This window comes from Ogataea angusta (assembly GCF_019207475.1).
Source record: "Ogataea angusta isolate 61-244 chromosome Unknown 61-244_NODE_4_length_877678_cov_91.023368, whole genome shotgun sequence".
Classification (NCBI taxonomy): Eukaryota; Fungi; Ascomycota; class Pichiomycetes; order Pichiales; family Pichiaceae; genus Ogataea; species Ogataea angusta.
The window spans coordinates 200,852-226,266 of record NW_025065218.1 but is presented as its reverse complement, the minus strand read 5'-3'; the positions used below and the strand labels follow the sequence as shown (position 1 = coordinate 226,266).

General features: G+C 44.2%; 19 protein-coding genes across 19 annotated transcripts; 9 read left to right on the top strand and 10 right to left on the bottom strand.

The window, feature by feature from the left end:
- Positions 1-69: 69 nt before the first annotated feature.
- KL928_002103 (uncharacterized protein) lies at positions 70-1,704 on the top strand (the record flags this gene model as incomplete). The annotated part of the gene is made up of 1 exon (XM_043202543.1): positions 70-1,704. The coding sequence occupies one exon, from the start codon at positions 70-72 to the stop codon at positions 1,702-1,704; it is 1,635 nt and encodes a 544-aa protein (XP_043060308.1).
- Positions 1,705-1,720: 16 nt separating this feature from the next.
- Positions 1,721-3,733, bottom strand: KL928_002102 (uncharacterized protein; the record flags this gene model as incomplete). Its single annotated transcript, XM_043202542.1, has 1 exon — positions 1,721-3,733. The coding sequence occupies one exon, from the start codon at positions 3,731-3,733 to the stop codon at positions 1,721-1,723; it is 2,013 nt and encodes a 670-aa protein (XP_043060307.1).
- A 338-nt stretch (positions 3,734-4,071) lies between these two features.
- On the bottom strand, positions 4,072-4,400 carry KL928_002101 (uncharacterized protein; the record flags this gene model as incomplete). Its single annotated transcript, XM_043202541.1, has 2 exons — positions 4,072-4,292; positions 4,361-4,400. The coding sequence occupies 2 exons, from the start codon at positions 4,398-4,400 to the stop codon at positions 4,072-4,074; spliced, it is 261 nt and encodes an 86-aa protein (XP_043060306.1).
- A 132-nt stretch (positions 4,401-4,532) lies between these two features.
- KL928_002100 (uncharacterized protein) lies at positions 4,533-5,357 on the top strand (the record flags this gene model as incomplete). The annotated part of the gene is made up of 1 exon (XM_043202540.1): positions 4,533-5,357. The coding sequence occupies one exon, from the start codon at positions 4,533-4,535 to the stop codon at positions 5,355-5,357; it is 825 nt and encodes a 274-aa protein (XP_043060305.1).
- Positions 5,358-5,370: 13 nt separating this feature from the next.
- On the bottom strand, positions 5,371-6,468 carry KL928_002099 (uncharacterized protein; the record flags this gene model as incomplete). The annotated part of the gene is made up of 1 exon (XM_043202537.1): positions 5,371-6,468. The coding sequence occupies one exon, from the start codon at positions 6,466-6,468 to the stop codon at positions 5,371-5,373; it is 1,098 nt and encodes a 365-aa protein (XP_043060304.1).
- Positions 6,469-6,725: 257 nt separating this feature from the next.
- Positions 6,726-7,616, bottom strand: KL928_002098 (uncharacterized protein; the record flags this gene model as incomplete). The annotated part of the gene is made up of 1 exon (XM_043202536.1): positions 6,726-7,616. The coding sequence occupies one exon, from the start codon at positions 7,614-7,616 to the stop codon at positions 6,726-6,728; it is 891 nt and encodes a 296-aa protein (XP_043060303.1).
- A 41-nt stretch (positions 7,617-7,657) lies between these two features.
- KL928_002097 (uncharacterized protein) lies at positions 7,658-8,176 on the bottom strand (the record flags this gene model as incomplete). Its single annotated transcript, XM_043202535.1, has 1 exon — positions 7,658-8,176. One exon carries the CDS (start codon positions 8,174-8,176, stop codon positions 7,658-7,660), a length of 519 nt encoding a protein of 172 aa, XP_043060302.1.
- A 76-nt stretch (positions 8,177-8,252) lies between these two features.
- KL928_002096 (uncharacterized protein) lies at positions 8,253-10,073 on the top strand (the record flags this gene model as incomplete). The annotated part of the gene is made up of 1 exon (XM_043202534.1): positions 8,253-10,073. One exon carries the CDS (start codon positions 8,253-8,255, stop codon positions 10,071-10,073), a length of 1,821 nt encoding a protein of 606 aa, XP_043060301.1.
- Positions 10,074-10,077: 4 nt separating this feature from the next.
- On the bottom strand, positions 10,078-10,809 carry KL928_002095 (uncharacterized protein; the record flags this gene model as incomplete). The annotated part of the gene is made up of 1 exon (XM_043202533.1): positions 10,078-10,809. The coding sequence occupies one exon, from the start codon at positions 10,807-10,809 to the stop codon at positions 10,078-10,080; it is 732 nt and encodes a 243-aa protein (XP_043060300.1).
- Positions 10,810-10,906: 97 nt separating this feature from the next.
- On the top strand, positions 10,907-11,569 carry KL928_002094 (uncharacterized protein; the record flags this gene model as incomplete). The annotated part of the gene is made up of 1 exon (XM_043202532.1): positions 10,907-11,569. One exon carries the CDS (start codon positions 10,907-10,909, stop codon positions 11,567-11,569), a length of 663 nt encoding a protein of 220 aa, XP_043060299.1.
- A 94-nt stretch (positions 11,570-11,663) lies between these two features.
- Positions 11,664-12,665, top strand: KL928_002093 (uncharacterized protein; the record flags this gene model as incomplete). Its single annotated transcript, XM_043202531.1, has 1 exon — positions 11,664-12,665. One exon carries the CDS (start codon positions 11,664-11,666, stop codon positions 12,663-12,665), a length of 1,002 nt encoding a protein of 333 aa, XP_043060298.1.
- A 10-nt stretch (positions 12,666-12,675) lies between these two features.
- On the bottom strand, positions 12,676-13,773 carry KL928_002092 (uncharacterized protein; the record flags this gene model as incomplete). Its single annotated transcript, XM_043202530.1, has 1 exon — positions 12,676-13,773. The coding sequence occupies one exon, from the start codon at positions 13,771-13,773 to the stop codon at positions 12,676-12,678; it is 1,098 nt and encodes a 365-aa protein (XP_043060297.1).
- A 127-nt stretch (positions 13,774-13,900) lies between these two features.
- On the top strand, positions 13,901-14,839 carry KL928_002091 (uncharacterized protein; the record flags this gene model as incomplete). Its single annotated transcript, XM_043202529.1, has 1 exon — positions 13,901-14,839. The coding sequence occupies one exon, from the start codon at positions 13,901-13,903 to the stop codon at positions 14,837-14,839; it is 939 nt and encodes a 312-aa protein (XP_043060296.1).
- Positions 14,840-14,876: 37 nt separating this feature from the next.
- Positions 14,877-15,650, bottom strand: KL928_002090 (uncharacterized protein; the record flags this gene model as incomplete). Its single annotated transcript, XM_043202528.1, has 1 exon — positions 14,877-15,650. The coding sequence occupies one exon, from the start codon at positions 15,648-15,650 to the stop codon at positions 14,877-14,879; it is 774 nt and encodes a 257-aa protein (XP_043060295.1).
- Positions 15,651-15,753: 103 nt separating this feature from the next.
- Positions 15,754-19,203, top strand: KL928_002089 (uncharacterized protein; the record flags this gene model as incomplete). The annotated part of the gene is made up of 1 exon (XM_043202526.1): positions 15,754-19,203. The coding sequence occupies one exon, from the start codon at positions 15,754-15,756 to the stop codon at positions 19,201-19,203; it is 3,450 nt and encodes a 1,149-aa protein (XP_043060294.1).
- A 37-nt stretch (positions 19,204-19,240) lies between these two features.
- On the bottom strand, positions 19,241-20,386 carry KL928_002088 (uncharacterized protein; the record flags this gene model as incomplete). The annotated part of the gene is made up of 1 exon (XM_043202525.1): positions 19,241-20,386. The coding sequence occupies one exon, from the start codon at positions 20,384-20,386 to the stop codon at positions 19,241-19,243; it is 1,146 nt and encodes a 381-aa protein (XP_043060293.1).
- Positions 20,387-20,433: 47 nt separating this feature from the next.
- On the top strand, positions 20,434-21,420 carry KL928_002087 (uncharacterized protein; the record flags this gene model as incomplete). Its single annotated transcript, XM_043202524.1, has 1 exon — positions 20,434-21,420. One exon carries the CDS (start codon positions 20,434-20,436, stop codon positions 21,418-21,420), a length of 987 nt encoding a protein of 328 aa, XP_043060292.1.
- Positions 21,421-21,559: 139 nt separating this feature from the next.
- Positions 21,560-22,360, top strand: KL928_002086 (uncharacterized protein; the record flags this gene model as incomplete). Its single annotated transcript, XM_043202523.1, has 1 exon — positions 21,560-22,360. One exon carries the CDS (start codon positions 21,560-21,562, stop codon positions 22,358-22,360), a length of 801 nt encoding a protein of 266 aa, XP_043060291.1.
- An 89-nt stretch (positions 22,361-22,449) lies between these two features.
- KL928_002085 (uncharacterized protein) lies at positions 22,450-25,227 on the bottom strand (the record flags this gene model as incomplete). The annotated part of the gene is made up of 1 exon (XM_043202522.1): positions 22,450-25,227. One exon carries the CDS (start codon positions 25,225-25,227, stop codon positions 22,450-22,452), a length of 2,778 nt encoding a protein of 925 aa, XP_043060290.1.
- Between the last annotated feature and the right edge of the window lie 188 nt (positions 25,228-25,415).

Sequence of the window (25,415 nt, the reverse complement as noted above, 5' to 3'; positions counted from 1 at the left end):
AATTTGAATTATTTTTTTGGGCTATATATTTGTATTTAAAAGTGATTTTTTTTTTGGTCCATCTTCAACATGTCTGAGCCGTCAGCATCGTCGGGCCAGTCAGAACTCTTCAAATCGACAATTAATGAGTATCTCGATAACTTACCAGAGACTGTTCATTTGCAGCTTTACAGGTCGCCCGAGACTTGTCTGGCAGTGTTTCGCTTATTGCCATCGCTCGCAAAGTTTTACATTATGACCATGTTGTTCCAAGACACGGCAATTCCCTCTACTGATTTGAATAGGTGGATCAAATCCAGTTCTTTCAACGGGTCGCGCAATCTGAGCAAAATCTATCAAAACGACTCGCTAAAGCGACTTAAGGCATTGAACTTGCTCAAAGAAACAAGACGTATATTCACTCATCCCCAAACTGGCCAGACGACGCAATTGCCCTTTGTTTCGCTCAATCCAACGTTTAGACAAAGTTTCAGAAACGCATTGACAGGTAGTCGAGACGCAAACGAGGTTGTGGAGGACAACAACTTGGAGAGTATAGAAACCATAAGCGTTGAGTTTCTGGATACGTATTGTCTGCACAGGTGGGAGAGCATATTGCATTTCATGGTTGGCTCAGAAACTAAAGAGCTGCCCAGTGTGGGAGTTTTAACTCTGCTTAGATACAGCGGCTTGATGGAGCTTCCATCGGACAGAGAACAAAGAGAGCATTTAGGCGATGACTACGAGTTTCATCCGAAACTGCAACAATCGTCCTCCATACAAATGCTGAAAAACTTACTCATTACACAAAACGGGTTCCAGTTTCTTCTGCAGGACATCAACTCTCAAATTTGGACACTGTTACTGCAATACTTGAAAATGTCTGAAAAACTCATGATGAACCCAGTCGAGGTGCTGAATTTCATCTTCATGCTGGGATCCCTGGAACTCGGACAAGGGTACCCGGTGGAGCCCTTGAGTGACACTCAGAAGATAATGCTGGACGACCTTATTGATTACGGACTCATCTACACTCCTTCGAAGACAAACAAGAAGATATTCTATCCCACACGATTGGCAACGACACTCACATCTGAGCACACGAATTTCAAGACTTCAGCGGCTGCAATTGATCAAGAAATCACCAACTCGAAAAATAGCAACAATCAGGGCACCATCGTGGTGGAAACAAACTTCAAGATATACTGCTATACTTCTTCGCCATTGCAGATTGCCATCTTGAACCTGTTTGTGCATCTCAAAGCCCGGTTCGCAAACATGGTTACTGGGGTCATCACCAGAGAATCAGTTCGTCGCGCTTTGATTAACGGAATCACCGCAGACCAGATGATCAACTATTTGGGCTCTCATGCTCATCCTTGGATGGTGAAGCAAGCGGAAGACAAACTGGCACGCAAATTGGAACTCGAAAGCTCTATCGGTAACGCTGCGGGTCAAAGACAAATAGAGCTCGAAATATTACCGCCGACAGTGGTGGATCAAATCAAACTTTGGCAATTGGAGCTTGACCGTATCCAAACATTCAAGGGTTATCTTTACAAAGACTTCTCTACAGACCTGGAGTTTGAAAAGCTGCTTACTTATGGTGAGGAAATTGGCGTGATTGTTTGGAAAGACCGCGCTAGAAAGCGTTTCTTCGTTACCCAGGAAGGTAACGGACAACTACTCGATTATGCAAATAGAATCATACGGGGTAATAGCTAATGACATTCGACCACATCTATTTCTTCTTTTCTTCCTCCTCCACATCGGTATCTGTATCTATATCTGTCCAGTCGACTTCTTCCTCCTCTTCTTCATCAGACTCGTCGTCAGAGCTGCTGTAGTCGTCCTCGATCTTACGCACGCTCTCGCCGCGCATCTGGGCCAAGGCTCCAGCAAGAGAGTCTTCTTCTGGATCCTCAATTTCGTACAGATCTTTGTTAGCCGTCTCGATTGGCTTATTCTCGACTTCCATTACCAAAGGAATGTCCACATCTGAGCCAAAGTAGACCAAATGCCTCAAGGCAAGACGGAATTGGAACTTTCCTTCCTCATTAGGTGTAGGAGCAGTAAGGGGGAATTTGAATGTGGACACGACGGCCTTGGACTCCAAAAATTCTTCCTGAGTCAGCTGGAGATTGGAAAGGTCAACCTTGGAAACGTACTGTGGACTCTCTCCGAGCTTTCCATCTCTCTGGATGATTAAAAAGGCAATCCATCCGTTGTTTTCTTTCAAATATTCTGGATCAGGGAAATAAACAGGGGCCGTAGAAAGCTTGATTGCCGGTTGGTCCTCCACAATCTTCATTGGGTTTCTCAATGTCTCCAGTGTTTCCTGCTCTTTGAGTTGCGTCTCCCGCACCTCTTCGGTCAGCTTAGAAATTTCTGGTTTGGATTTATGAGCTGGAGACTTGACCAAAAATTTCAAGCTGATGTGCACAGTAGAATTAGGAGGAACATAAGGTTCGCCGGTGACTTTAAATTTGCACTCGAGAGGCTCAATTAGTGGGACTTGAGAGGCGATTTTGAGGACCTCATCTGTGTTTGCACAGTTCAGGAATTTTTCCGGCTCTACACTTGGATTTTTTAGCAACTTGCCCAAAGTGTAGATTGGCTGTTTGGTATTCAGATTTTCCAGCTCGACGCCAGGAAGCTGCAGAATCTGTCTGTATTTGTAAGCCGTGGCGTTGTTCTCAATATTGAGAGCTTGAATAATGCATCTGTGTGCCTCCACTAGTTTCAAACAGATATCAGTATTTCTGAAATTTGATGCAATGTCGATAAACCCGATAATCAATTTCGGAGTCATGGCCACGACTTCCAGTTTCAACTGTTCGTCCTTGGATTCGAGAGTCTTCCTGTCCAAATGAGAGAGCAACAGCTCCAAAACTTTTTCGGGAGTGAGAGACTTGTCAATGGATTGGTATTCGGTAGCGGAACTAAGGTACTCCAGCACCGTCTCAATCTGATATAGTTTGGCAGGATTATAGTTGATCAGAATATCTAGGAAGTGGGCAGCAGTGTCAACGTGAAGTCCTTGTTTAGTGTACGATCTGACACCGTTCCACCACGAGCCAACAACGCTAGGCAAAATAATCGCAATAAGAAGAACGTAAGCTATCACAAGTAGAGGCGAAATCTTGCCCTCAATGAGGAATTTCGGTAACGCAATCCCGTGCTTCACGTCTCCCGGTCCATCAGGATTGCCGTATTTGAGGAAATTCTCCCGAACGGCGTCGTCCGTCAAGGCCTTGTATGCCTTATTAATCAGCACGTAGGCAGAATCGACGGCCTCAATTTCCTTCGGGGTCATCTTGGACGTGTCGACCTTATCTGGATGGAACTTCAGAGACAGTTTCCTGTAAGCAGCCTTAATGACCTTCTCAGAAGCCGATTCGTCGATTTGAAGGATTTTCCATGGATCAAAGTTTGTTTCTCCGACGACCACTTCCTGTACCATGATCTGGTACAGTATTCCAGCGACAAGCAGCCAGCCCAACGCAACAAGAACAAATTTGCGCGAAAAGATGCTTTTGGTGCGCTTTTTGCTCTTGTAGTGTTTTTGCGCCGATTCGTTGTATGGTCTAAACCATGACACGGGGCGTAATTCGTCCGCGTCTTGCGAGCCACGACTGAGGTTTTCCCTCACCAATGACCAAGTGGCCGGCACAAGAGGCACAAGCACACTAGTCAGTGCGAAATACGGCCACGTTTCCGAATTTTCGTCGTAGTCGTATCTGGATTGCGACATGGAAAAATAGGAAGTTGAAATAAAATATATTACGAATTTTTGTGATTTAGGGGTACACGAGTTTGGTATCAAAAGAGTAAATTGAATTAATATGCTCGCAAGAATTGAGGCCCAAATCGGTCGCGGGAGGTCTCGCTACAGCTCTCAACATTGGTAAGGGGTGTGAGGTTCAGAGGTGAGAACGGTGACATGACATTGAGTTGATACAATTGACGATCAGGTGCTATATAGTGTGAATATGTGACGTCTTCAGCCAAACAAATCTGCAATGAAATGGCCAGATCCGAACATCTTGCTTCCAGTGTCACGAATTTCAGATACACTTCGGTGAAACAATTTTATCTTATAAGGTATTCTGCTCCCCCCGTGTTAACATCCTCAATCTCTATCTCATCTAATGGACTGTATCTGAAACGAGAGGACAGAAAGTTTCTGCTCTCAAACGGAACTGGTCCAACATTTGAGGTACTCTGAGCGCTGGAAGCGGTGGATGATCCTGCTTTTGTTGGCATCAGCTGGTTTGGAGCACAAGGGTGTGGGCTTGGAGAACCGGTTTTTTCTGACGTTAGGATTCATAGAGTAAATACTTACTGGTTATCACATGGGGCCCTCCCACAAACTTGATACTAGGGACGTATTTGGCTAGCGTTGGAACTGACACTCTCATGATGAATGATGTAAATTATTTATTCTTTGTGCGGATTTCGAGCCCGAGTCGATCATACCCAATCTTGCGTCGGTCGACCCAGATATCGACCTTTTCAAAAAAATCCATCGAGAATTATTTTGCCACTCAATCATGAATCACGATCCTTTCCATTGGGGAAAACCATTGGACTCTGTCTATGGCCCATACAATACACAAATTGCGCAGGCAAGCAATCAGCGCCCGGAAAACGTTCGCACCAATGCCGACTTCCCCTCGATGCACACCCAACAACCAATGATCACAGGTACCTCGGTTATTGCTGTCCGTTATAAAGACGGTGTCGTCATGGCGGCAGACAATATGGGTGCTTATGGATCTCTTATGAAACTGGATGATGTGGAGAGAATTATCAGGGTTGGTTCGGAGACAATTGTTGGGATTTCTGGAGATATCAGTGATTTGCAATATTTGGAAAGAATTCTAGACGACCTCGCAGTGGAGGACTCCTACGACATGGAACAGGATAATTTGAAAGCTAGTTACGTTCACGAATATCTCACCAGAGTGCTATACAACCGCCGGTCTAAGATGGATCCATTGTGGAACGCGTGTATCGTTGCTGGTTTCGACGAAGAAGGCGAGCCATTCATGAAATATGTCGATCTTTTGGGCGTGGCTTACGCTTCTCCGTCTCTAGCAACAGGGTTTGGGGCACACTTGGCAATCCCCTTGCTTAGGAAAAAGGCAGATACCATGAAAGATGTTGAGAAGCTGACGAAAGAAGACGCCGTCAACTTGGTGAAAGACTGTATGAAGATCTTATTTTATAGAGACGCAAGGTCCTTGGACAAGTACACCTTGTGCGTGGTGGACAAGACGACGAAGAATATCGAGTTCCACAAAGACGTCAGGTGCGAGGATATGAAGTGGGACTTTGCCAAGCATATCACGGGCTACGGGTTACCACAATTATAGGTCGTCTTGTCGTTTATATGATATAGCTAATCCCGGGCATACAAATAGTGAAATTTATCCGCAAATCGTGTTTCTGATTCCATCTTCTCAGGCTCTCAAGTACCTGCTTTCGAGGGTCGCCGAGATGGTCGAAAGTTTCCTTAACGTGTATTATAAGCACATTGAGGCCGGCTAAGGGGTGTCTGGTGGCTTTTTTCTTCTCGAGACAAATATTTTGTAAATTCAGCAGTTCACTGATCAGGTTGGTGGGCGTCATGTGGCCAAAGAGAGGCTGTCCCGGTTTCTTGTCCACGGACGAGCATTCTATCACAATCGCTTTGAGTTTATTTGTGAGTATGTGATCGGCCACTTTTAGCCATATGTGTTGATTGTATTTGGTATTTGAAGATAAGTCACTCTCGACGTCACCGAAAAACAGCAGTTTCCCCTTATCATTTGTTTCTGTGAACAAAAACGCTGAGCTCTTATACAACTCTGTGGATGACGTTATTCCATGGCTCACATGGAAAGTCTCCACTGCGATTGACTCTGTGACACTGAAATTTTCAGTGCAAGGCTGTAGATAGTTGAAGGACAAATACGACAATGTTGGCCAAACTTTGCCGTTGAAAATATGGTTCTTCAAGTTGTCTATCGTCTGCTGAGTTCCATAAATTGGTGTTTGTCGCGTGAAACAGGGTGAGTTTATCACGAGTCCCAACACGTGATCAAGGTGGGGATGCGTTATAATATAGGCAGACATGCAATTGAGTATGCCTTTTGCAAGTTGTAAACTGGATTTGGCAGAGATCTTTGAGACAGCCTCAAAAGGGTGAGGGTTCATCAATCCGATGTTGTCGCTATAGTAGTTCAGATCCTCGGTATTGTTGTACAGTTGACTAAAGTAAGATGAAACCGAAGCCGTGTTTTTTCGGCAATCTGTAATCATTTCGGCAATTGTCTCGACACCTGCGCCCGCGTCAAGTGCCAGAATGCAATCCACTTCATTTTCAAGAGCTTGCTCGAATGATATTGACGAAGGCTTCAGGAGAAAAGCGCAGGTTTTCCCTGCTACAGGGCCTCCTGAACACCCAAGCACAGTGAATTCGAACGTGCTAGCATTCACGGACATTGCTGGGTTATCCGTGAGCTGTAGGTCAACAAAGCCGTGTATTCTGGCTTTCAATGGCCTCCTGTATGAGGTAACGTAATTGTAAGATTGATGTTTTTTTTGTGTTACACCAATTTTTCCAAGCAGCACAACGTCACTTGCTGCATGGAAGTTTTAAATGATAGCAATCACAACCGTAGAAGCCCGGAAAAATTAATGAAATAGTTTTCAAGAAACTTGTTCTTATTGGCGGCAGTGTAGTGAGTTTACAGCAGAGACTATTTTATCGAGGAGACGAACTCCACTATCAATTCCAGTCCCAATTCTGCGGCTCCCGCAGAGCTTTCAGAGCCTAAATTATGAGATGCCCCAGGCACCACAGTGCTCAAAGGGGACCACCATTTGGGGTCAGTCGCGGCCTTGAACTTTTCCATAACCGCTTCTTTATTCACGTGCGTTGGAACTGTCTCGTCTTTCCCGCTATAGAGAACCAGCAGCGGCCGATTGACCTTACCAAACGTGAGTTTATGGTCCTCTGGCCCCAGATAGCTAGAGAAAAAGTCGTCGTCACCGCGCTCCGAGGCCAATGAGTACCACCTGTAAGCATTGATAGGAGACTCAAATACATCTGGACATAGATCGTACGGCATGAACTGCTTCCCCTTCTCCTTATCAATTAGATTTTTGGCCACTTTGATGCTGTTTTCCAACACAACCGGATCCATGAATTGCAATAGCGCCTCTCTGTCAGAAGTGCAAGCTTGCAGGATTCCAAAGTCAATGCTCGTTTCTGCGCTTCGTTCAAGTTTAGAAAGGTAGTAGAGGGTGTCTTGGCTTCCTGTAGAATGGCCCAGAATACCTACTTTTCTCCTGTTTCCAATCTCGGAATCAGAGCTTCTGAGCACGGTCACCAGTCTTGAGATCTCCTTAGCATCCTGCGCCAGCGAACTGGCTCCATATCCAGTATACGAGCTTGAAAGCTGGATCTGTATGACCGACCAATTGTGAATAGCGAGCTTTTCAGCAAGAGTCGGAACGTAGGGAACTGTTAGGAATCCATCGGTCAGGCCGCCTACGAATATTAACACGTTGGGATGTCGCACGTTTCCAAACTCAAAAGCAGTAAGGCGCGAGTCGTACTCGAATAAACGGCCGTTAACGGAAATCATTAAGATTTAATTTTCCAGGATATTTATTTCTAGACTTCTATTTAGTTGCCGTACAGTCTGCCTTGAGCCACCTCAAATGCACGTTTTTCAAATGACCGGAACATCAAATTTGCAACCTTGGTGGCAAAGAAGGAACTCAACTGATTGTAGAGCTCGTTCTTGAACTTGTAGCGCAAATTCAGCACAGCCTTGCAGTGCTCGTCGTCCAAAGTATGCACTGTCCATCTAGTTTCCAGAAAGTTGAACAACGAATGTGTGATGGAACGAGCCACAATCAATTCAGGCTGCTTGCACTGTAGGTCACACGTAAACTCTTCGTCGAATTGCTGAAATCCCACACGTAGCCCTGCCACCAACGGCTGTCCATGGTTGTCGCGCGCTCGCACGAACGACTCTGTGCAATAGGGAATAAATTCGTGGTACTTGTCGACCTGTGATATCAGTTCGTACATAAGAGACTGAGGATGATTGAATTTCTTGGTGAGAGTGTACGACTGCTCCGATGGCCTCAATAGGCTCGAGAGATGGAGCGCACGCGCTCTTCCAGCAGTTTTGAGCATTAACGAAAAATTGGACGATCGACGTTTTATAAAATAAAAAAAGGCACTAAAATTGGATATCGTCTAATCTGGTCCAATGTACAATCCTTTCCAATTGGCAATTGCCAAGTTTTCTGGTTTGTCTGGCCTTGACGAGGGGTCTTGCAAAATTCTGACATGCCTATTTTTGTCATTTCCGCTGAGTGCGATCTTCAAACGGATTCCAGATCAGAAAGTACACTTCAAGAATTACTACATTATAGCGGTCAGTGCCGTGTACATCTTTTTGATTCTTGAGATTTGGTCTGGGTTTTTTGTGCTGCTGTTCAATGCGTTGTTCACGTTCGTCCTGGTGAAGTATTACAAATCAAGGCTTATGCCGTGGGTTAATTTGATCGCGCTAATGCTCTTTCTCTGCGTGAACCATCTGAAAGCTCAATTTTTTGCTCCTGATTATGATCCGTCAGCGATCGACATTACTGGAGCACAGATGGTTTTGGTCATGAAGCTTAGCTCCTTTGGATGGTCTATCAGCGACGGTCAACTCTATCACGAAGACATCGACAAATTCAATCAACTAAACACATACCAGAAATCCAGAGCAATCCTGAATTATCCACCAATTCTTTACTATCTCGGATACGTGTTTTTCTATGGGTCTCTGGTTACCGGTCCTTCTTTTGACTATAGCGACTACGAAAAATTCATTCTGACCGATATTTTCAATGATGTCCCTCTTGAAAAAAGACCAGGACGTTACTCCAAACGCAAGATCCCGCGCAGTGGACGTGTTGCCTTGAAACGAGTGGCACAGGGCGCTTTCTGGGCCGTTTTATGGATCTACATCAAACCGATAATAACTCTGGATTATGCCTTGTCGTTTGAATTCACCCAGCAATCCTTTTTCTATAAAATCATCTTCTTGTGGATCTTGGGAATTGTCCACAGGATGAAATACTATTCTGTCTGGTCCATTAGCGAGGCTGGCTGCATCGTTGCAGGTTTGGGCTATAATGGATATGACCCCAAGACTGGCAAGATGTACTGGAACAGAGTTCAAAACATTGACCCCTACGCTTTTGAAACGGGTCAAAATGTTCACGACTGTCTCGAGGCATGGAACATGAATACTAACAAATGGTTAAAGAACTATATCTATTTGAGAACATGCAAACGAGACCCTAAAACCGGTCAAATGAAGCCAGGAATGCTACCAACCTTCCTTACATTCTTTACATCTGCTTTCTGGCACGGTACCATGCCTGGATACTATATGACGTTCATTATTGGCGCCTTCATGCAAACAGTCGGCAAAATTTTCCGCCGAAACCTGCGTCCTATTTTCTGTTCGAAGGATGGCTCTAATATGTCAAAGTACAAGTTCCTGTATGATATAATCGGCTGGTTTGTTACTCAATCGGCGTTCGGATACATTGTGCAACCGTTCATGATTTTGAGATTTGTTCCCTCTTTCAACCTGTGGAAAACATGCTATTTCTGGGTCCACATATGTTGTGTTGCTACCATTGGTTTCTTTGATAGTCCTTTAGGGAAGCAAGCTTCCAAGAAGTTGCAAAGCTACCATTTGCAACCAATCAAGGCTACAAAGGTCCAGGACAAAGAAGTCTCGCTGGCTCAGCTTAGAGAACATTACAATTCGGCCACCGATCTCCACGACATTGTGCGTAAGTTACCAGAATTTGACAACCAAGAAGAGCTTCAAGTGGAAAATGTCGTTGTTCCTGATATTCAAGAGATCAAAGACAATTATGACAAATTGACCAAAGAGGTTGATGAATGGGTCAAAGCCAACGAAAATGCCGCGGTTGATAAAGCGGAGATTGACGCCGTTCACTCAGCGTTGGCAAACATTGAAAAGGATGTGCGCTCTTATTTGGAGAGTAAGAAAGAAGACTGAACGCTCAATCATCGTCGCTTTCATCAAAAAGGTCAATGCCAGCCATAATCTCGGCTGCGTCCTTCTTCTCAGGGCTAGCAGAGGTTTTGAAGCTATTGCGACGTTCAGGAACAAATTCATCATCATCCTCAACTTCTGGTTTTTGTGTTTCCTCAGTGTCTTTCATTTGAATATCCTCTTGTTCATCCGGTTCACCATTTTCGTACCGTACGATTTTTTCTGGCATCAGAGACGCTGTCGCGAGCATTCCTCGTCTCATATTATCATCACCGGGCCAGATAAAATTATTTGGCAATAGGAAGCCATCAAATGTGCGCGGAATTTTGGAGAATTTGGCAAGTTTCATGGCATATGCCACAAGTTCTTTCACGGCATCCAGCTTCGGTTTCCTGGCCTCGTCAGAATTCTCCAACTGCAATTGCTCATGAGTGCTTAACTTGGGTAAATCATTTAATTCTTTTCGACATTCTATCAGTGATGTAAGCATATTCCTCATTCCGTCGTTTAATCGTAGATTCTCTTTGCTCTGTTCAAATACCTGGTTTCGTTTCAATTCATGTAATCTTTCAAGCTGCGTCAATTCATCGTTGATCGTGTCCATAGTTGCCACCAGTTTGGCCGCAACCTCAACGCTTGGCTCATACTGCTGAATTGAATTTGTAAATTCCCTGAGCTGCCCTTCAAAAGCATCCACCTGCTGGTATATAAAAGTATTCTTGTTGGAGGCTGAAGTCATAAACAAGTGAATTTATTTTTGTGCAAGAGTTGACATATCGCATATAAAAATATTCCTACAACAGCGAACAGATTAATTAAAGCCTTGTTTTCATTTGATGTCAGAAAACAGTTTTGGAGCGTCAGATTTACTTATGGACAAAGACCCGTGGGCATTGCCTGCCACACACGGCATACAGAATCTTCAGTCCTCTATTTTGGAGGATAATAACTGGAGCTCTTACAACTCCAACGACATCCTTGCCAATAACTTCGCTGCGATGAATATTGATCGTGGCCAAGCAAATGGCAGTGAGCTGTCTCACGACCACCCTGTGGCTTCATCAGATCCATTGGCTAATTCAGAGTCATCGGACATGGAAAACCAGGAGGAAGTGGACTTGAAACAAGACTCTGTTTGGTCGGATGAGCTAGTTGCATCATTCAATCCCCTGGGATATCATAACACAGAAGAAAAAACCATAATCAGAGTCAAAGAAATTCCTGAAAAGGAGGGCCTCGTCTTCAAGCACATCAATTACCTCATTAGCCATAACCTTCGTTTTCCTCCCGAGTTTTATCAAAATGACAAGCCGGCCGGATCAGAAACAAAAATTATCAGAAGATACAGTGATTTTGCCTGGCTTCTAGAAGTGTTGTGGCGCAAGTACCCTTACAGACTGATCCCAGAGTTGCCACCCAAAAAATTGTGTAAGTATTTTGCAACCTGCTTTCCCTGCTGGACAATACTAACGATACGATCTAGTAGCATCTTCCACTGATTCTATTTTTCTCCAGAAACGAAGACGCAGTCTACAGCGATTCCTATACCAATTAAGCAAACACCCTATACTTTCCAAAGAGAATTTGGTGATCATGTTCTTGACAGTTCCTAACGATTTTTCCAATTGGAAGAAATTTGCAAATATCGAGCTCACTGACGAGTTCGAATCGATCAAGGTCAGCATTCCCAAGCGGTTCAGGATGAACTTTGACCAGGTACTGAGAGGCCTGGACGACCAGGACCCTGAACTTGAGGAACATTCACAAGTGCCTGAGCAAACGGTCAACAACGATAGCATTGTCAATAATATCACGCAAATATGGAACGAAAACCCTGTTGATCATACGAAACTTGACTTTATGGAGAACCTACACACGATCAACTCGAGTTTGAGCACGTTTGCGGACATTTGGTCTAAATTGTGCATTTTGGTGGAACGGATGGAAAAGAGAGAGCTGGCTTTGTCTCAAGATCACCAGCGCTTTTCATACTACTTGGGACAGTTCACTTCGAACAGTGGGAATCTATATGGTGTTGAAAACATGGCAATCTCCGAAGTGCAGCCAGAAGAAAGCCAGAATTTGTCTATTATCAACACCATTTTGAAGCAAGTCATGAAATATTTCAGCACAACAAAGCAGCTTAAAGATGATGAATTGACAACCCTAAGTTCGGATACAGTAGAAAATTTCAGAAAGTTGCAAGACTATCTGGCCTCGCTGCACTTCCTCATTGAAAGGCTTGGTAACTTCAAAAACGCTTCTGAAAAACAAATTCACGTTCTTTTGAACCGCATAATGAAAACGAACGAGCGACTCTTCCAAATAAAAATCAAGTCAGACATTAGAGGGTCCGAGGTGGACAAACTCGTTAAGCTCTTGACCGAATCAGTGGAAGAATTGAACAAGCTTCTGTCCTACATCATTCTTGTAAAATCCACATTCTTTACCGAGTTCAAACTGTTTCAAAGAACGAAATATCTCGTCTCTGAAACGTTCCAGGACTGGTTCCTTGAAAAAGTCAAATACGGGGAACTACAGCAAGATTCATTACAGAGGGTGTTTAATGATCTTCAGGATATGCCATTAAAGTAATGCCATGCGTTTATGCGATCTTCTTGGATGCGTTTGTGAAACCGGTACCTTTGACAGTTGCATACATGGAGTTTTGGAACTCGTCGCTTTGCTTGAAATAAAACTGTGTACCGAAAACCGCTTTGATGTCTCTCAAGAAAAGGACCAGTTGCTCGTCGAATTGAGCTTTATTTATGAGTAAGCGTCCGATATCCTCCTTTCCAATGACCATGTAAAGAAAGGCCAACTCAAGCTGATTCCGTCCTAGACAGCCGCTGGTATCAATTTGTTCTAATAAGTTCAATGCGACGCGTTCTCCAACATCCTCTGGTGTCTCGCCTCCAGTGCCTATATCCTCCACCACATATCTGAACGGTATCTTTTTGGACTCGGTGAACAAAGTGAGTCCAAATCCTGGCGATTTTCCTGCGATCTCACCACGACAAACATCTGTGGTGATGTTCACCTCGCAACCTGTTGCCTTGAGCACACTTCGAGCGGAATCAACCAATCTATTAGCCACAGATGGCGAGACCCTCGTGCAATAAGCAACCCCTCTAATCGCTGATATTTTCTGATAATCAAGGACGTGAATTGTGACTGGTTGCGGAATAAGCGAATTGACAATTAGATGCACTTCACCACCTCCAAGTGGAGGGGACCCTCTTTTGAGAGTGTGTAATTCGACTTCACGAACCCCAAATTTTTCCATTACCGGAAGCAGTCCCCATTTGATGAAATCGACGCCAACATGCTCCTTGGAAGCAGTAAGTCCCTTAAATAAAATGGAGAATTTGTTCTTGGAAAATGGTGCAAGACATAACATTGGCTCGATAAAATATCCACAGGCTACCCCATCCGGACACTGGTGTACAAAGTCACCTCCTATTATGAGGCCGGGCCTGTAGACGACTGTGGTACCAGTGTATGAAATTTCTATCACAGATCCATTGGTGACATTTTCGATTAATCTAAGAAGCGAGATTTCGTAGTCTTTAAGACCAGGGTTGAGGTCATCGGACCTAATTTTTTCAATTTTTATCGTTTTTCCACTAAGAGTAGCCAGCACTAAGCGGTTACGGAAGTTCTGGTGTCCTTGGAACGTGATGATCTTGGATCGAGAGGACATGGATAGAGTTCGAAATATTCAATATTTTTTTTTTCTAACACAGCCAGTCTTTTAGTTATGTTTTAGGGTTACCCGGTGTGATATTGTAATAGTAATTGCCACAAATATTTGGTATAATCAACTCATTATGGAAGAAGGCGGATCCACTTCTGGAAGCAGGATCAGCACGCCCCAAATCGCTACTCCGGGAGGCGGAGCCGATGACGGTGCTGGGGTGGCAATTTCTACAGTCGGATCTCCTAATATGGACTACATCAACGATATAATGGAACAAACTGGTGATAGTCAACGAAACAGACCAAAACAGGAACCAACACAGCAAGTGCGTCGCGCACCAGGAAGACAGAAAGGATCAGGACGATTTGGTGAGCAAAATCCTGAGGAACTTGCAGATGCAGTGGCGGCAGCAGGAGTCAATCTTCGTGCCGAAGAAGAAGCTATGATGGGCGGATTGCAGGTTTCGAGGCGTCAGCTCAGTCCCAATGACTTTCTTCGTCCAGGACAGGTTGCCTGGTTTATGAACAAAACAATGGAAGAGCAAGGGATGAGACGAATGGAATTTGATGAGGAGTTGATAAATCTCATGTCGAGTGCCTGTGAGGAATATATGTCTAGTCTGGTGACGGACCTGCTTGTGGTTTCGAGGCATAGAAGGCGCGGACTACGGACAAAACAGAAACAATCATCGGGAGGTACAAAGTCAGAAATATCCAGAGCACTTAGAGACATTGCCACGAAACAGAAAGAAAGAGAAGAAAAACGGTTAAAACGAAGAATGGCTCTGGGTCTTGATGAGGACAAAAAGGAGGGGGATCTAATTGCAGAGCACAAACAGACCAATATTACAGCCTCTCTGATGATGAGCGGCTCCAAGAAGAAGTATTCTTGGATGCAATCCTCAGCCAAATCGGATTCTGTGACCGTTCGTGGAGACAATGGTATACGGTACAGAGAAGCCCGCGAGGAGCAATCTGTGGTTCTCAGAGACTTACTGTTGGCTTTGGAAAGACGTCGCGTGGGTGTCAGTAATGCCATGGTTAAGGGCTACGCCAAATTGAAAGATTAAGCCCGTGTATATTAGTGTACAAAAATTAGCGAATCAGCTACACCTTGACTTTTTTCCGTATTCCCAAAGATGTTTTCTTGCGTTTTACCGTAACCACCTCGTCGTCCGACGATGAATATCCTGATAGCAGCGAAATCGGGTCGACCTCCAATGCGGGCTTTTCAGTCGGCGGGTTGGATGGGCACTTTGTTTTGAAGGCCAGCTGTGCCTCCTTTTCATCCAGCAGCTCCTGATCTTCCAGGATTTTAGGCTTAGCCTGTTCTAGGCGCCGGTGTCTCTCCTGAAGCTCCTGAATCTCTTCTGTCGCCTCCTGCTCTTTCTGTTGTTCATTAAGTCGTCTCTCAAGTTGTTCCATAGCCGTTTCTTCGTTTTCTTTTTTCCCCTCCTTTGCCAGCATTTCTCTGTGCTCTTCTTCTTCTAGTCGCTTCAATATATCGTCCATGGTCTCTTCTGCTGCGATTTTGCCTTCTTTTCGCTCGTAATTTCGTCTACAACCTGAAACACACTCAAAATCTCCATTCTTCGGGTCGGTTCGAAACACAAGATCAGAAAAGCATTGCGGACATCGGAAGTGGAAATTGAAAATGCGTATCCCTAGATAGTCTTCCCTCGTGCTCTCTTTCTTAGCATTGAACTTTTTTGATTTTCCAATATATTCACCACAGTTCAGACATTTCATGGAAAAAGGTATCATTAATCGCACCGTTGGCCATCCTGCAGGACCAGGCTTTCGCACCTTTCTCACTTTCTCTTCCTTCAAGGGATCATAGTCTGGAGGGTAGTACTTGTTGATCACCTTTCTTTCAGACATACGGACTGATTTATTTTTTTTTCTGTCAAAAATTTTTGGTGTACTCTGCCTGATCTAAAACAAAAATATAAACAACGCGATTTTATCTTACTGTAAATATATCATGGAAGTTGATTTTAATCTGTCACAAACGCTGACGTCGTTTGCTGACAACATCGATACCTTTGAGATCGATGGGAATAGGAACCCAGAAGCTTTTTTGGAAGCTGTCACACAAGAACTCGCCGTTAGAAGCAATGCCATCTTGTACGAGGAATTCTGGGATCCTCTGATGAACCTGACGCATTGCTATCCACAACTCGGAAATCGCCTTCAATACAAGCTAGCCTACCTGATATCCAGTACCTTGTCGCACCATACTAACCAGACATACCAGGTAGTCAACTCTGGAGACATTGACATGTTCGCTACACATCGCAAAATTCTGGAATTGTACGGGTACTTGATCCACGTTCTTCTTGTCTATCTAGGAAGAGAAGAGACAAGTTTGAAGACTTCCGAGGGGAAGTATCATTGGAATAAAACAAATAGCGTGATTGAGCACATTCTCGTGTCCATTATCGATGTATTTAAACTCAAACTCAATCTGTTGTTCGAAACAACCCCCGAGCGCAATCTATTCGTTGGTACTCTATTTTTGAATCCGGTGAATGCCTTACTGGAGAGTCCGGAAAGAGCCAAAATTGTCACCGTCAAGATGCACGCTTTCAAAGCTATCTGCATGGCCATCAAATTCCATGGTCAAGCATCGCACGTCCAAAATGCTATTCTGCAACATTTGACCTACTTCCAACATTCCAGTACAGTCATGGCCGAACTTCTTGATACCTTGAGTAAACATTACGACCACCATCAATTGACAGACGAAATATTAAAAGAAGTCAGCGGACGTCAATTCAACGAAAATGACACAAGCGGTCCTAAAGCTATCAGCACATTCATTGTCAAACTTTCAGAACTCAGTCCAAAAGTTGTTATGCGACAAATATCTTTAGTGGCTCAGCTGCTTGATAATAACTCGTTCACTCTGAGATGCGCAGTTGTCGAAGCAGTGGGAAACATAATAACTGCTTTGTCAAAGTCTCAGGAGGAGTATGATGAGCACAAAACACAAGCAGATAGTTTTCTGGAACTTTTGGAAGATCGCTTTTTGGACATCAACCCATACGTTCGCTCAAGGGCAATACAGGCAATCACAAAGTTGACTGAGATGACGGTTAAGTTTGTCGATCGTAGACTAAGATGGACTAAGCTGGCGGTGAGGCATTTAGAGGACCGGTCAGGAATTGTGCGCAAAAACTGTATCAAACTATTAACTTCATTGATACTTACCCATCCCTATAATGTCATGCATGGTGATAGGCTCGAGCTAACTGTCTGGGAAAAGCGATTGGAAGAAACCAAGGAAAAGCTCAAAGAGTTACAGCCTGACTTATTCGAAGGCGAAGAAAACCAAAAGGAAACAGGAGAGCAGAATGACAGCGATGCAGAGCATAGCGACGACGACCAAATGGATGTCGACGAAGAAGACAGCGAGAAGGAGGAAGATGAAAAAGTTGAAAAGATTTCTGACATGTCTGAATCACAAACCAACGAGGAGTCCGATTCAGAGAAAAAAGCAGAATCTTCAATCATTACCTCGCTGGCCAACGTCGACCCTGCTGTTGTGAACAAGGTTTCTCTTACCTATCAATATTATACTGATGCTGTTGAATTCATCAAGCTGATTCATAAAGCTACAACACTGTGTTGCGAGTTATTGTATTCTAGATCCAAAAATGAGGTTATTGAATCCATGGGATTCTTCGTTCTTGCAGACGCGTACGGAATTGAGAATTGCCAAATAGGCATCAAGAGGATGCTGCATCTGGTTTGGATGAAAGGAAGCAACGAGGATGGTAACATGGTCGTCGACAAATTGATAGATTGCTATAAGAATCTCTATTTGACTGCCCCCGACAAGTCATCAATGGTACAAAGATCATCATACCTCGCATCAAATCTCATCAGGCTCACGTTTAGCTCCTCCGTTGCCGATCTGGCGTCTCTTGAAAAGCTACTAGGCGAATTGTATACCAAAAACTACATTGACCATAATGTTGTTCAGGTGCTTTGGCAATTTTTTAGCAGCAATACTGCTACCAAGCGGCAGAAGAGAGGCGCAATCATAATTCTGGGCATGCTTTCTGTTACGGACCACGAGATCGCACTGAAAGGACTTGATTTGATTCTGAATGTTGGTCTCAACTATGAAAACACGGATTGGATTCTTTGTCGATTTTCATGCATAGCGCTGAGAAGAATTGTGCCATCTAAGGCCTCTATCAACGGCTACAGAATGACGAAAGAGGACGAGGCCACTCAAAAACTTTCAGCTGTTTTATTGCAGTATACAGAAGACGGAAACTGGTTTGGAATGGCAGAAGAGGCCCTCAACTCCATGTATGTCATATCATCATGTCCCGATGTGGTATGCTCTAATATCTTGAAGTCTAAGGCCAGCGATGTGTTTTCGTCCGAGTCTGATGAGTCCCAAGACAAGGTGGCGTCTCTTTCGCAGCTCTTATTTCTTATTGGACACGTTGGATTGAAAACCATCATTCATCTCGAGAAATGTGAGACTGAGTTTAAAAATAGAAAGATAGCATCCGAAAACAAGAAGACCGAGCAGCAAAATGAGCTGGACATGATCGGAGGTACCACCGAAGATGATTTTACAGACGCAGTGCAAGTGGTGAAGGAAAAGGAGCTGCTTTACAGTGAGAACGGTCTGTTGACTCAATTCGTTCCTCTCCTTAAAGAGATTGTCACACATCCAAAAGACTACAACGACAAGAGGTTACAGAGACAAGCAATCCTTTGTTTGTCCAAATTGATGTGCATTTCTCCGAGGTTCTGTGAAGAGAATCTTAGTCTATTCCTCAAGATAATGGAAACATCTGAAGATCCTGTTGTTCGGAGTAACGCAGTCCTTGGACTGGGTGACATGGCCGTGTGTTTCAACAATGTCATTGACACGAGCAAAGACTTCTTGTATGGCCGCCTCCAAGATAAGGATCTTATGGTTCAAAGAACTTGTTTGATGACGGTGACTTTCCTAATTCTTGCTGGTCAAGTTAAGGTCAAGGGTCAACTGGCACAAATGGCAAAGCTGTATGTGAATGAAGACCCTGGAATTGCGGATATGTGCAAATTGTTTTTCACTGAGCTTGCTACAAAAGACAATGCGATTTACAACGGATTCATTGACATGTTCAGCGGACTTGCGGCCGATTCCGAACTGTCAAGAAAATCGTTCAAGGAGATTATCAAGTTCGTTGTTCCGTTTTTGGACAAAGATAAACACAAGCAGCAGTTGGTGAGCAAACTGTATCAACGGTTGGTCAAAGTTGACGACGAAGAGGAATGGAACGACCTTGTTTTCGTGATCAAAGAAATAATACCGAAACAGGAGTCCATTAGAAGGGAGAGAGACGCGCCGAAAACCAAAGTCTACGACGAGGTGTTAACTTTTATGGAACAAGGTTTCAAGAGGCCGGGCCAGAGAGAATAGCTTCATATAATTTCAGCTCATGATATTTACAGTAGCATTACTTTTTTTCGCCAAACAGTTCGGATGGGTGCTCAAAAACATTCTTGGCGCCGACGCTTCCGAGGATATAATCCAGAGGCAGCTGTTTAGAGTAGCGCTCATTCTTTTGCAAGTGGTCTTTCACCAACTCGACCAACCCGTCAATGAACACAGGGTCTCCGTTCAGCGACTCACATCTGATCATCTTGTGAGGAGCGTCGAGTTCTTCCTTCAGCTCAAGATCAATCTCGTGCAGAGTCTCGATATGGTCGGAAGTGAAGGCAACTGGGATAATGACCACACCTGGAGCTTGCGAGTCGTCGACCTCATCCACCAATTTCTTGGTGATTTTTGCAGTCTGAGCTCCAAGCCAAGGTTTAGGTCCAACTTGGGACTGCCAAACAAGCCTGTAAGGGTTGGAGAAGTTCAGCTTTTCCATCACCGAGTACACAGTGGCTGCCACCTCGGCTGGATAGGAGTCTCCTCTATTGACAATTTCCATCGGCAAGGAGTGTGCGCTGAAAAGAAGAACCACCTTGTCTCTGACCTCTGCAGGAAACTCGTTCAACGAATCTTTGATGTGGTTAGCAAAAGCCGTGGTCAAGCCGTCGTTCTTTGGCCATCTGTCAATCACAGACCACTCAATCTGTCTTTCTGGGTCGACTCTCTGGGACACGCGGTAAAGGTCGTTGAGCGAGGAACCAGAGGTCGAGTAACTGAATTGAGGGTACTGAGAAAAAGCCACAGCTCTCGTAACCCCATCTTTGAGCATTTGCTTATAGGTTTCCTCGGTTAGAGGGTTGGCATATCTGAAGGCAACATACGGCTTGTGCGGTGCGGTCTCAGGCGACTCAACATCCAGCTTCTCGCAAACTTTTTGAGCCTGATATTCCGACCATTTCCTGATAGGCGATCCGCCTCCAATTTCCCTGTAATGGGACTCAATTTTCGGAGTTCTGCGCTTTGCAATGATTTTAGCAATAAAGTTTTGGAATCTTCCAAACGGAATTAAGTCCCCGTCAGAAAACAATCTATAAAGGAAGTCGTAAGTCTCTGGGATAGTCGATGGACCTCCCATGTTCATAAACATGACAGCGACACCTTTGCCTTGCTTTCCAGTGGACTGGAACCGGACAAATTGTCTCACTAATGAAGATCTCAGCATTGCAGATGTACGAGAAAAAGTAACAGAGAAAATAATTATTTATTACCATGTCATTCGATATTGATTGGGAGAGCATCTCGAATGACGCCAACATAAATTCCCAATTATTGCACTTCCTGAATGAGAAGCTTTCGTCAATTGCACTTCCTGACTATTTAAATGGCCTGAAAGTGGTGAGGTTCTCTTTAGGACACAAATCTCCGGAGCTCACGATTAGAGATATAGATCAACCGTTTGAGGATTTTTACTCCGAAATGGAGCCAGTCGCGCCACCCAAGCCCAAACCGGTTCCAGTTACACCCCTTAGCGCATCCTCCAAAGCTCAAATTGACGTTTCTCGAAGCCCTTCTCCGGCGAGTGTTTTGGTCGGAGGTCTCTCGAGCCCTGTGGGAACTCCTCACGGATCTCTTTTGCTCCCTCGAACAAACTCCTATGGCCTGGGACTGGGAGCATTTGGTTTGCGAGAAATCCACGAGGAGCCTGAATTGAGCCCTGTTCGAGAGCCAGAGAAAAAAGACACCCGAAGATCAGACAACGACATACAGTTCGATCTGGATTTCAAGTTTAATTCTAACATATACATCGAGGTGGTCTGTAACCTACTGATCAACTATCCCACCCACGAGTTTATCAAGCTGCCCGTTCGGCTGAAAATCACCGATCTCCAGATTCACTCCCTGGCAGTGGTGGCATACATACAGAAACATGTGTTTATCTCCTTTTTGTGCGACATCGACGACGAAGAGGTTGCCCATGAGTCGGCTGAAGAGGGTCGTCAGGACTCGCGCAAGTCATCGGTGTCAGAAATCCCGCCCACAGTCCTTTCATCGCGCGATAGGATCGACATAATTCGCAATCTAAAAATTGAAGGAGAACTCGGGAGCCACCAAGACACTCCTTCTCTGAATCAGGGCTCTGTTTTACGGAATATTGGCAAGATCGAAAAATTCCTGGTTGGCGCAATAAGACACATCCTCATAGAAGAGCTGGCCTGGCCAAGCTGGATCGAGCTGGACTTGACCGAAGACTCTTAAAAAAAGGCACTCTATTGTGCTACTATTGTTCAAAAGTCGCGACTAAATTATTTATTTATCGGAATTAGCAGCAAGAGGGGAAAAGAAGATATTTGTCCGTCTTTTGAAGATCAGTATAAGTTCCATGTGAAATCCTGATATGCAGCATATGATTCTAGACATCAGTCCTGGCATTATGTTGAAGCCTTTGGTACCTAACATGAGAGTTCGTGCGTTTGTTCGCCGTAACCACGTCAATCATTATAATAACCTTAACCTTAAATCAAGGAATGCCTCTGCGTCAGAAATCAAGTCAAACTTTCGCAAGTTGAGTTTGAAGTACCACCCAGACATGCTGAAGTCACAGAACTTGAGTCCTGAAGAGATCGAAACCAAGAATCAGAGATACTTGCAGATAAAAAAGTCTTATGAGATTCTCATAGATCCTAGCAAAAGAGCTTCTTATGACACATCCGTACCGTCAGAGTCTGCTTCTCCTAGACCTATGCATAACTTCAGGCCGTCACACAGACGAACACCTTTTACAGCACATGGTTACTCTTCGCGAAGCCCAAACTCTGATGATGTTCCTCACTTCGATTTTAATAAGCATCTTAAGCGCAACATCCGTAACGAGAAACGGATGCACGAAAATCGGATGATGCAATCTGGCCATCCTACGCCATACAACGTTCGCTACTCAAACTTTAGAGGAGGAGTCTACGACCCTGCACAGCATAGACACTACAGCACCACGATGCCAGCCCAGGGCCCTGTGATCGGGCTTGTTGGCCTATTGGTTGCTTTTTATGCGCTAGGGTCAATAATTGGGTCAGATGATATTGCACAGATTCCCCGCAGAAAACAGAGTAATGGTCGGTATGTCCCGGAGGCGTCTTCACGCGGACAGAGCGAGTACTCCTCACAGCTGGTCTCCAGCGCAATTACGCAGTCGAAATAGTTCGAAGCGAATTTAAATAATATTACTGTCTCAAATGATATCATTAATGTACTCATGTAACGACATTAAAAAAAGAAAATCGGATGGCATCACTTCTTGTCTTGCTCAACGACCGTCGAGGCCGCTTGGATGAGCTCGCTCAGACCCTCGGTTCCTGCCGATCCTGGTTTTGAAGCGGTCGTAGCACGAAAAGGATTTGGTAGCTGCCTCTTGTTCTGATTGATTGGGGGCAGTAAAATCCGATCGTCGTCTTTGTTCATCAATATTGGACTTGTGCCCGAAGGCGACAATGATCCTTGTAAATGCTGACCGACAAATGATGGAAGCTTTTGCTGACCATAGAGGTCTGAATATTGTTGATAATAACCGGTATCGTTGGAAGTTGACGGTGGGGCTCTTTGTCCAAAGGGAGTTACATGCGAGCCAAAGTAATGGGCTTCTGGGTTTGGTTGCGGATGACTTGAAATCAGGTTGAATACGTCCAAGTTATGAGGGCTGCCACCAGCCTTCTGATTGTGAAGTCTTAAGTAAATGTCATTTTCTAGCACCTTGCCGAGCACGTTGATGAACTGATCCAATTGAGTGAAGTCAGACCTGTAAAGTTTCAACCAGCAGAGAAAACTTGACTGAACGTTTTTCATGATATTTTGGAACTTGATGTCGTCGGTAATTTGCGCTTTTAAGGTATCTTCTAGTTTCTCAGAACCATGTTTGTTTTCTTTGGAGCTCATCATCTTTTGCAATTTCTTGTTGTTGTTGCTGAACTCACCAATGGATATGCTATTGGCTCGGCGCCGTTGGCCTGCAACAGGTGGGGTGTAACTGTATTTCCTGCCCAGTTCGTTGATCACGTAAAATATGACGGACAAAATAATGCTTTCGTCTTCCTCCTCATCTCCTTGCTCTTCATCTTCAGATGCGTTAGGATTGGTAGACGTATCCGGAGGATTGCTTGTGTTTCGTGAGGTCCAATTTTTCTCGAGAGGATTTGACAGATCAATGAGATATCTTTTTCGGTAGAAATTCAAGATCCTGGTGAGCATCAAAAAATTCCCGATAATAAATTCCACCATGATAAGATTGTTCACAGGTAGATTTAAAGATTTCCGATGATACATCAGGCTGTTCTCGTTAAGGATTAATGCTAAAAGAAGACACGGTAGCAAGGTGATCCCCAAGTTGTTGTTTATCAAGAAGTTGTAGTTGAATGGTGTGGATATGAAATTGTGAATGTTTTTGTATATTTCGTCATCAGTCAACTCGGTGACTGTGTTAGAGCCGCTAGCTTCAACACCTAGTAGGTTTATCATTTTTGACAGATCAAATTCGATGATGGGCTTGTCATTGTTGAGGAAATTCTTATCATTGATCAGTGACTCCGTCTCGAATATGAATTCTTTCAAGGTTAGAGCCAGAAGAGTCCAGTTGTAATCACTCTTGGGTATAATAAGATAATTTGAAAGTAAATCGGTGAATTTCAATGGGCAATTTATCAGTAGCTTTCTTTTCACTATGGAAAGAAGCCGAATAAATTCGTCATCACAGTTGGAAGCAAGCTTACCAGAGACATTGAAATTTTTATTTGCTAGTATGATAGCGTTGTGAAGAAAGTTCTTGTTGTCTTTGAATAGTCCTTGTTGTAATATGACATTTTTGCTCAGCTTGTTGGTCTCGTTAAATTTGACCATCTGCAGCTCATTCATCAACCCGCATATAATTGCTTTCTCCTTCAATGTTAGGTCGTCATGGTTCACAAAATTCTGGAACGAGCCTGAAATTACCGATAAATTAGTAATTAGCTGACCAAGAGTTTCGTCACTACCTGACTGATCTGTTAACTGCTCTTCTGGAAGATATTTGTTGAGAAGGTATAGATGGAGCGAGGATGGAGACTTGTTGAAAATAAACGAATAATGCGAGAGGAGCAAATATGCATTCCAATAGAATGGCTCTAGCCCACGTCTAGAACCGTGGTATGCATTGTCACTGGGATGTTTGCCTGGACCAGGATTTGCCTGCGGTTGGCCGTCTCTATTGGCCATGTGCGTGCTGATGATATTATTGAGATATTCGAATAGTACGTCAATTGGAATTGCAATTTTCTTGTATAGCTGCTCGTAGCTATACTTCGAGCTGTTGGAGAAGTTGATAAAGTAATTGAGGTAGATGTAACCAAGAATGATTAAGTTATCAACAAATCGGTTGAATATCTCGCCCGAGTTATAGTTTATTTTGGAGTTGGTGATCTTGTCGATGATGATCTCCCAACTTTTGTTGAACATTGTGATGGCATCCTCAAACTCGTTTATTTGGCATGCCCCTAGGCAGACCACCAAGTAGAGCATCTCGTCTAATTCGTTGATGGCTAATAGCTTGTTGATGTTGGTTGACGGAAGATCTTCCTGCCATTTTTTGCTGCTACCAAATACTATGATATAGTTGGTTATTGAGTTTTTGAGCTCCATATTGAGGTGCCTAAACCGGTTAGACAGGGTGAGCAGCGATACAACGGTCTTCTCTGCTAGGATGGCAGCATTGTCTTCTACCTGATCTAAGTCACTTGGCGACGTGGGCAAGGCTGAGAATTGTAGATTTGAGGGAACTATCTCAGCGGACCCTCCATTTGCAGCAGACGGCGACTTCAGCAAATCATCGTTGGTGGAAATGTTCCCGTCAATACTGTGTTTAAGCACCAAGCCGTGAACCGTCCGAAGGTGCCGCTGTAGCAGGTCCCGCCTCACAAACCCGTTTTTGCAGATTGAGCATTGGAACGGCTTTTCTTTGGTGTGGGATCGCTCGTGTCGAAGCTTGTGCTCCGACCTGGAAAACGAACGAGCACAGAATTGACATATGTATCGCTTGGTCATTTATTTCAGATAAGGAAATGGGGTACAAAATTCTACTTATATATCTAGATACCACTGGCTCGATAAAGGCTCCCCGCGATTTTTAGCCGGCAAATGTCACATACAAAAAGCAGGCGATACAAATCACGTTACCCCTCATGGACTAATGTTTTTATGTTCATGTTTTTATTGCCGTGCGGGGAGCAGGC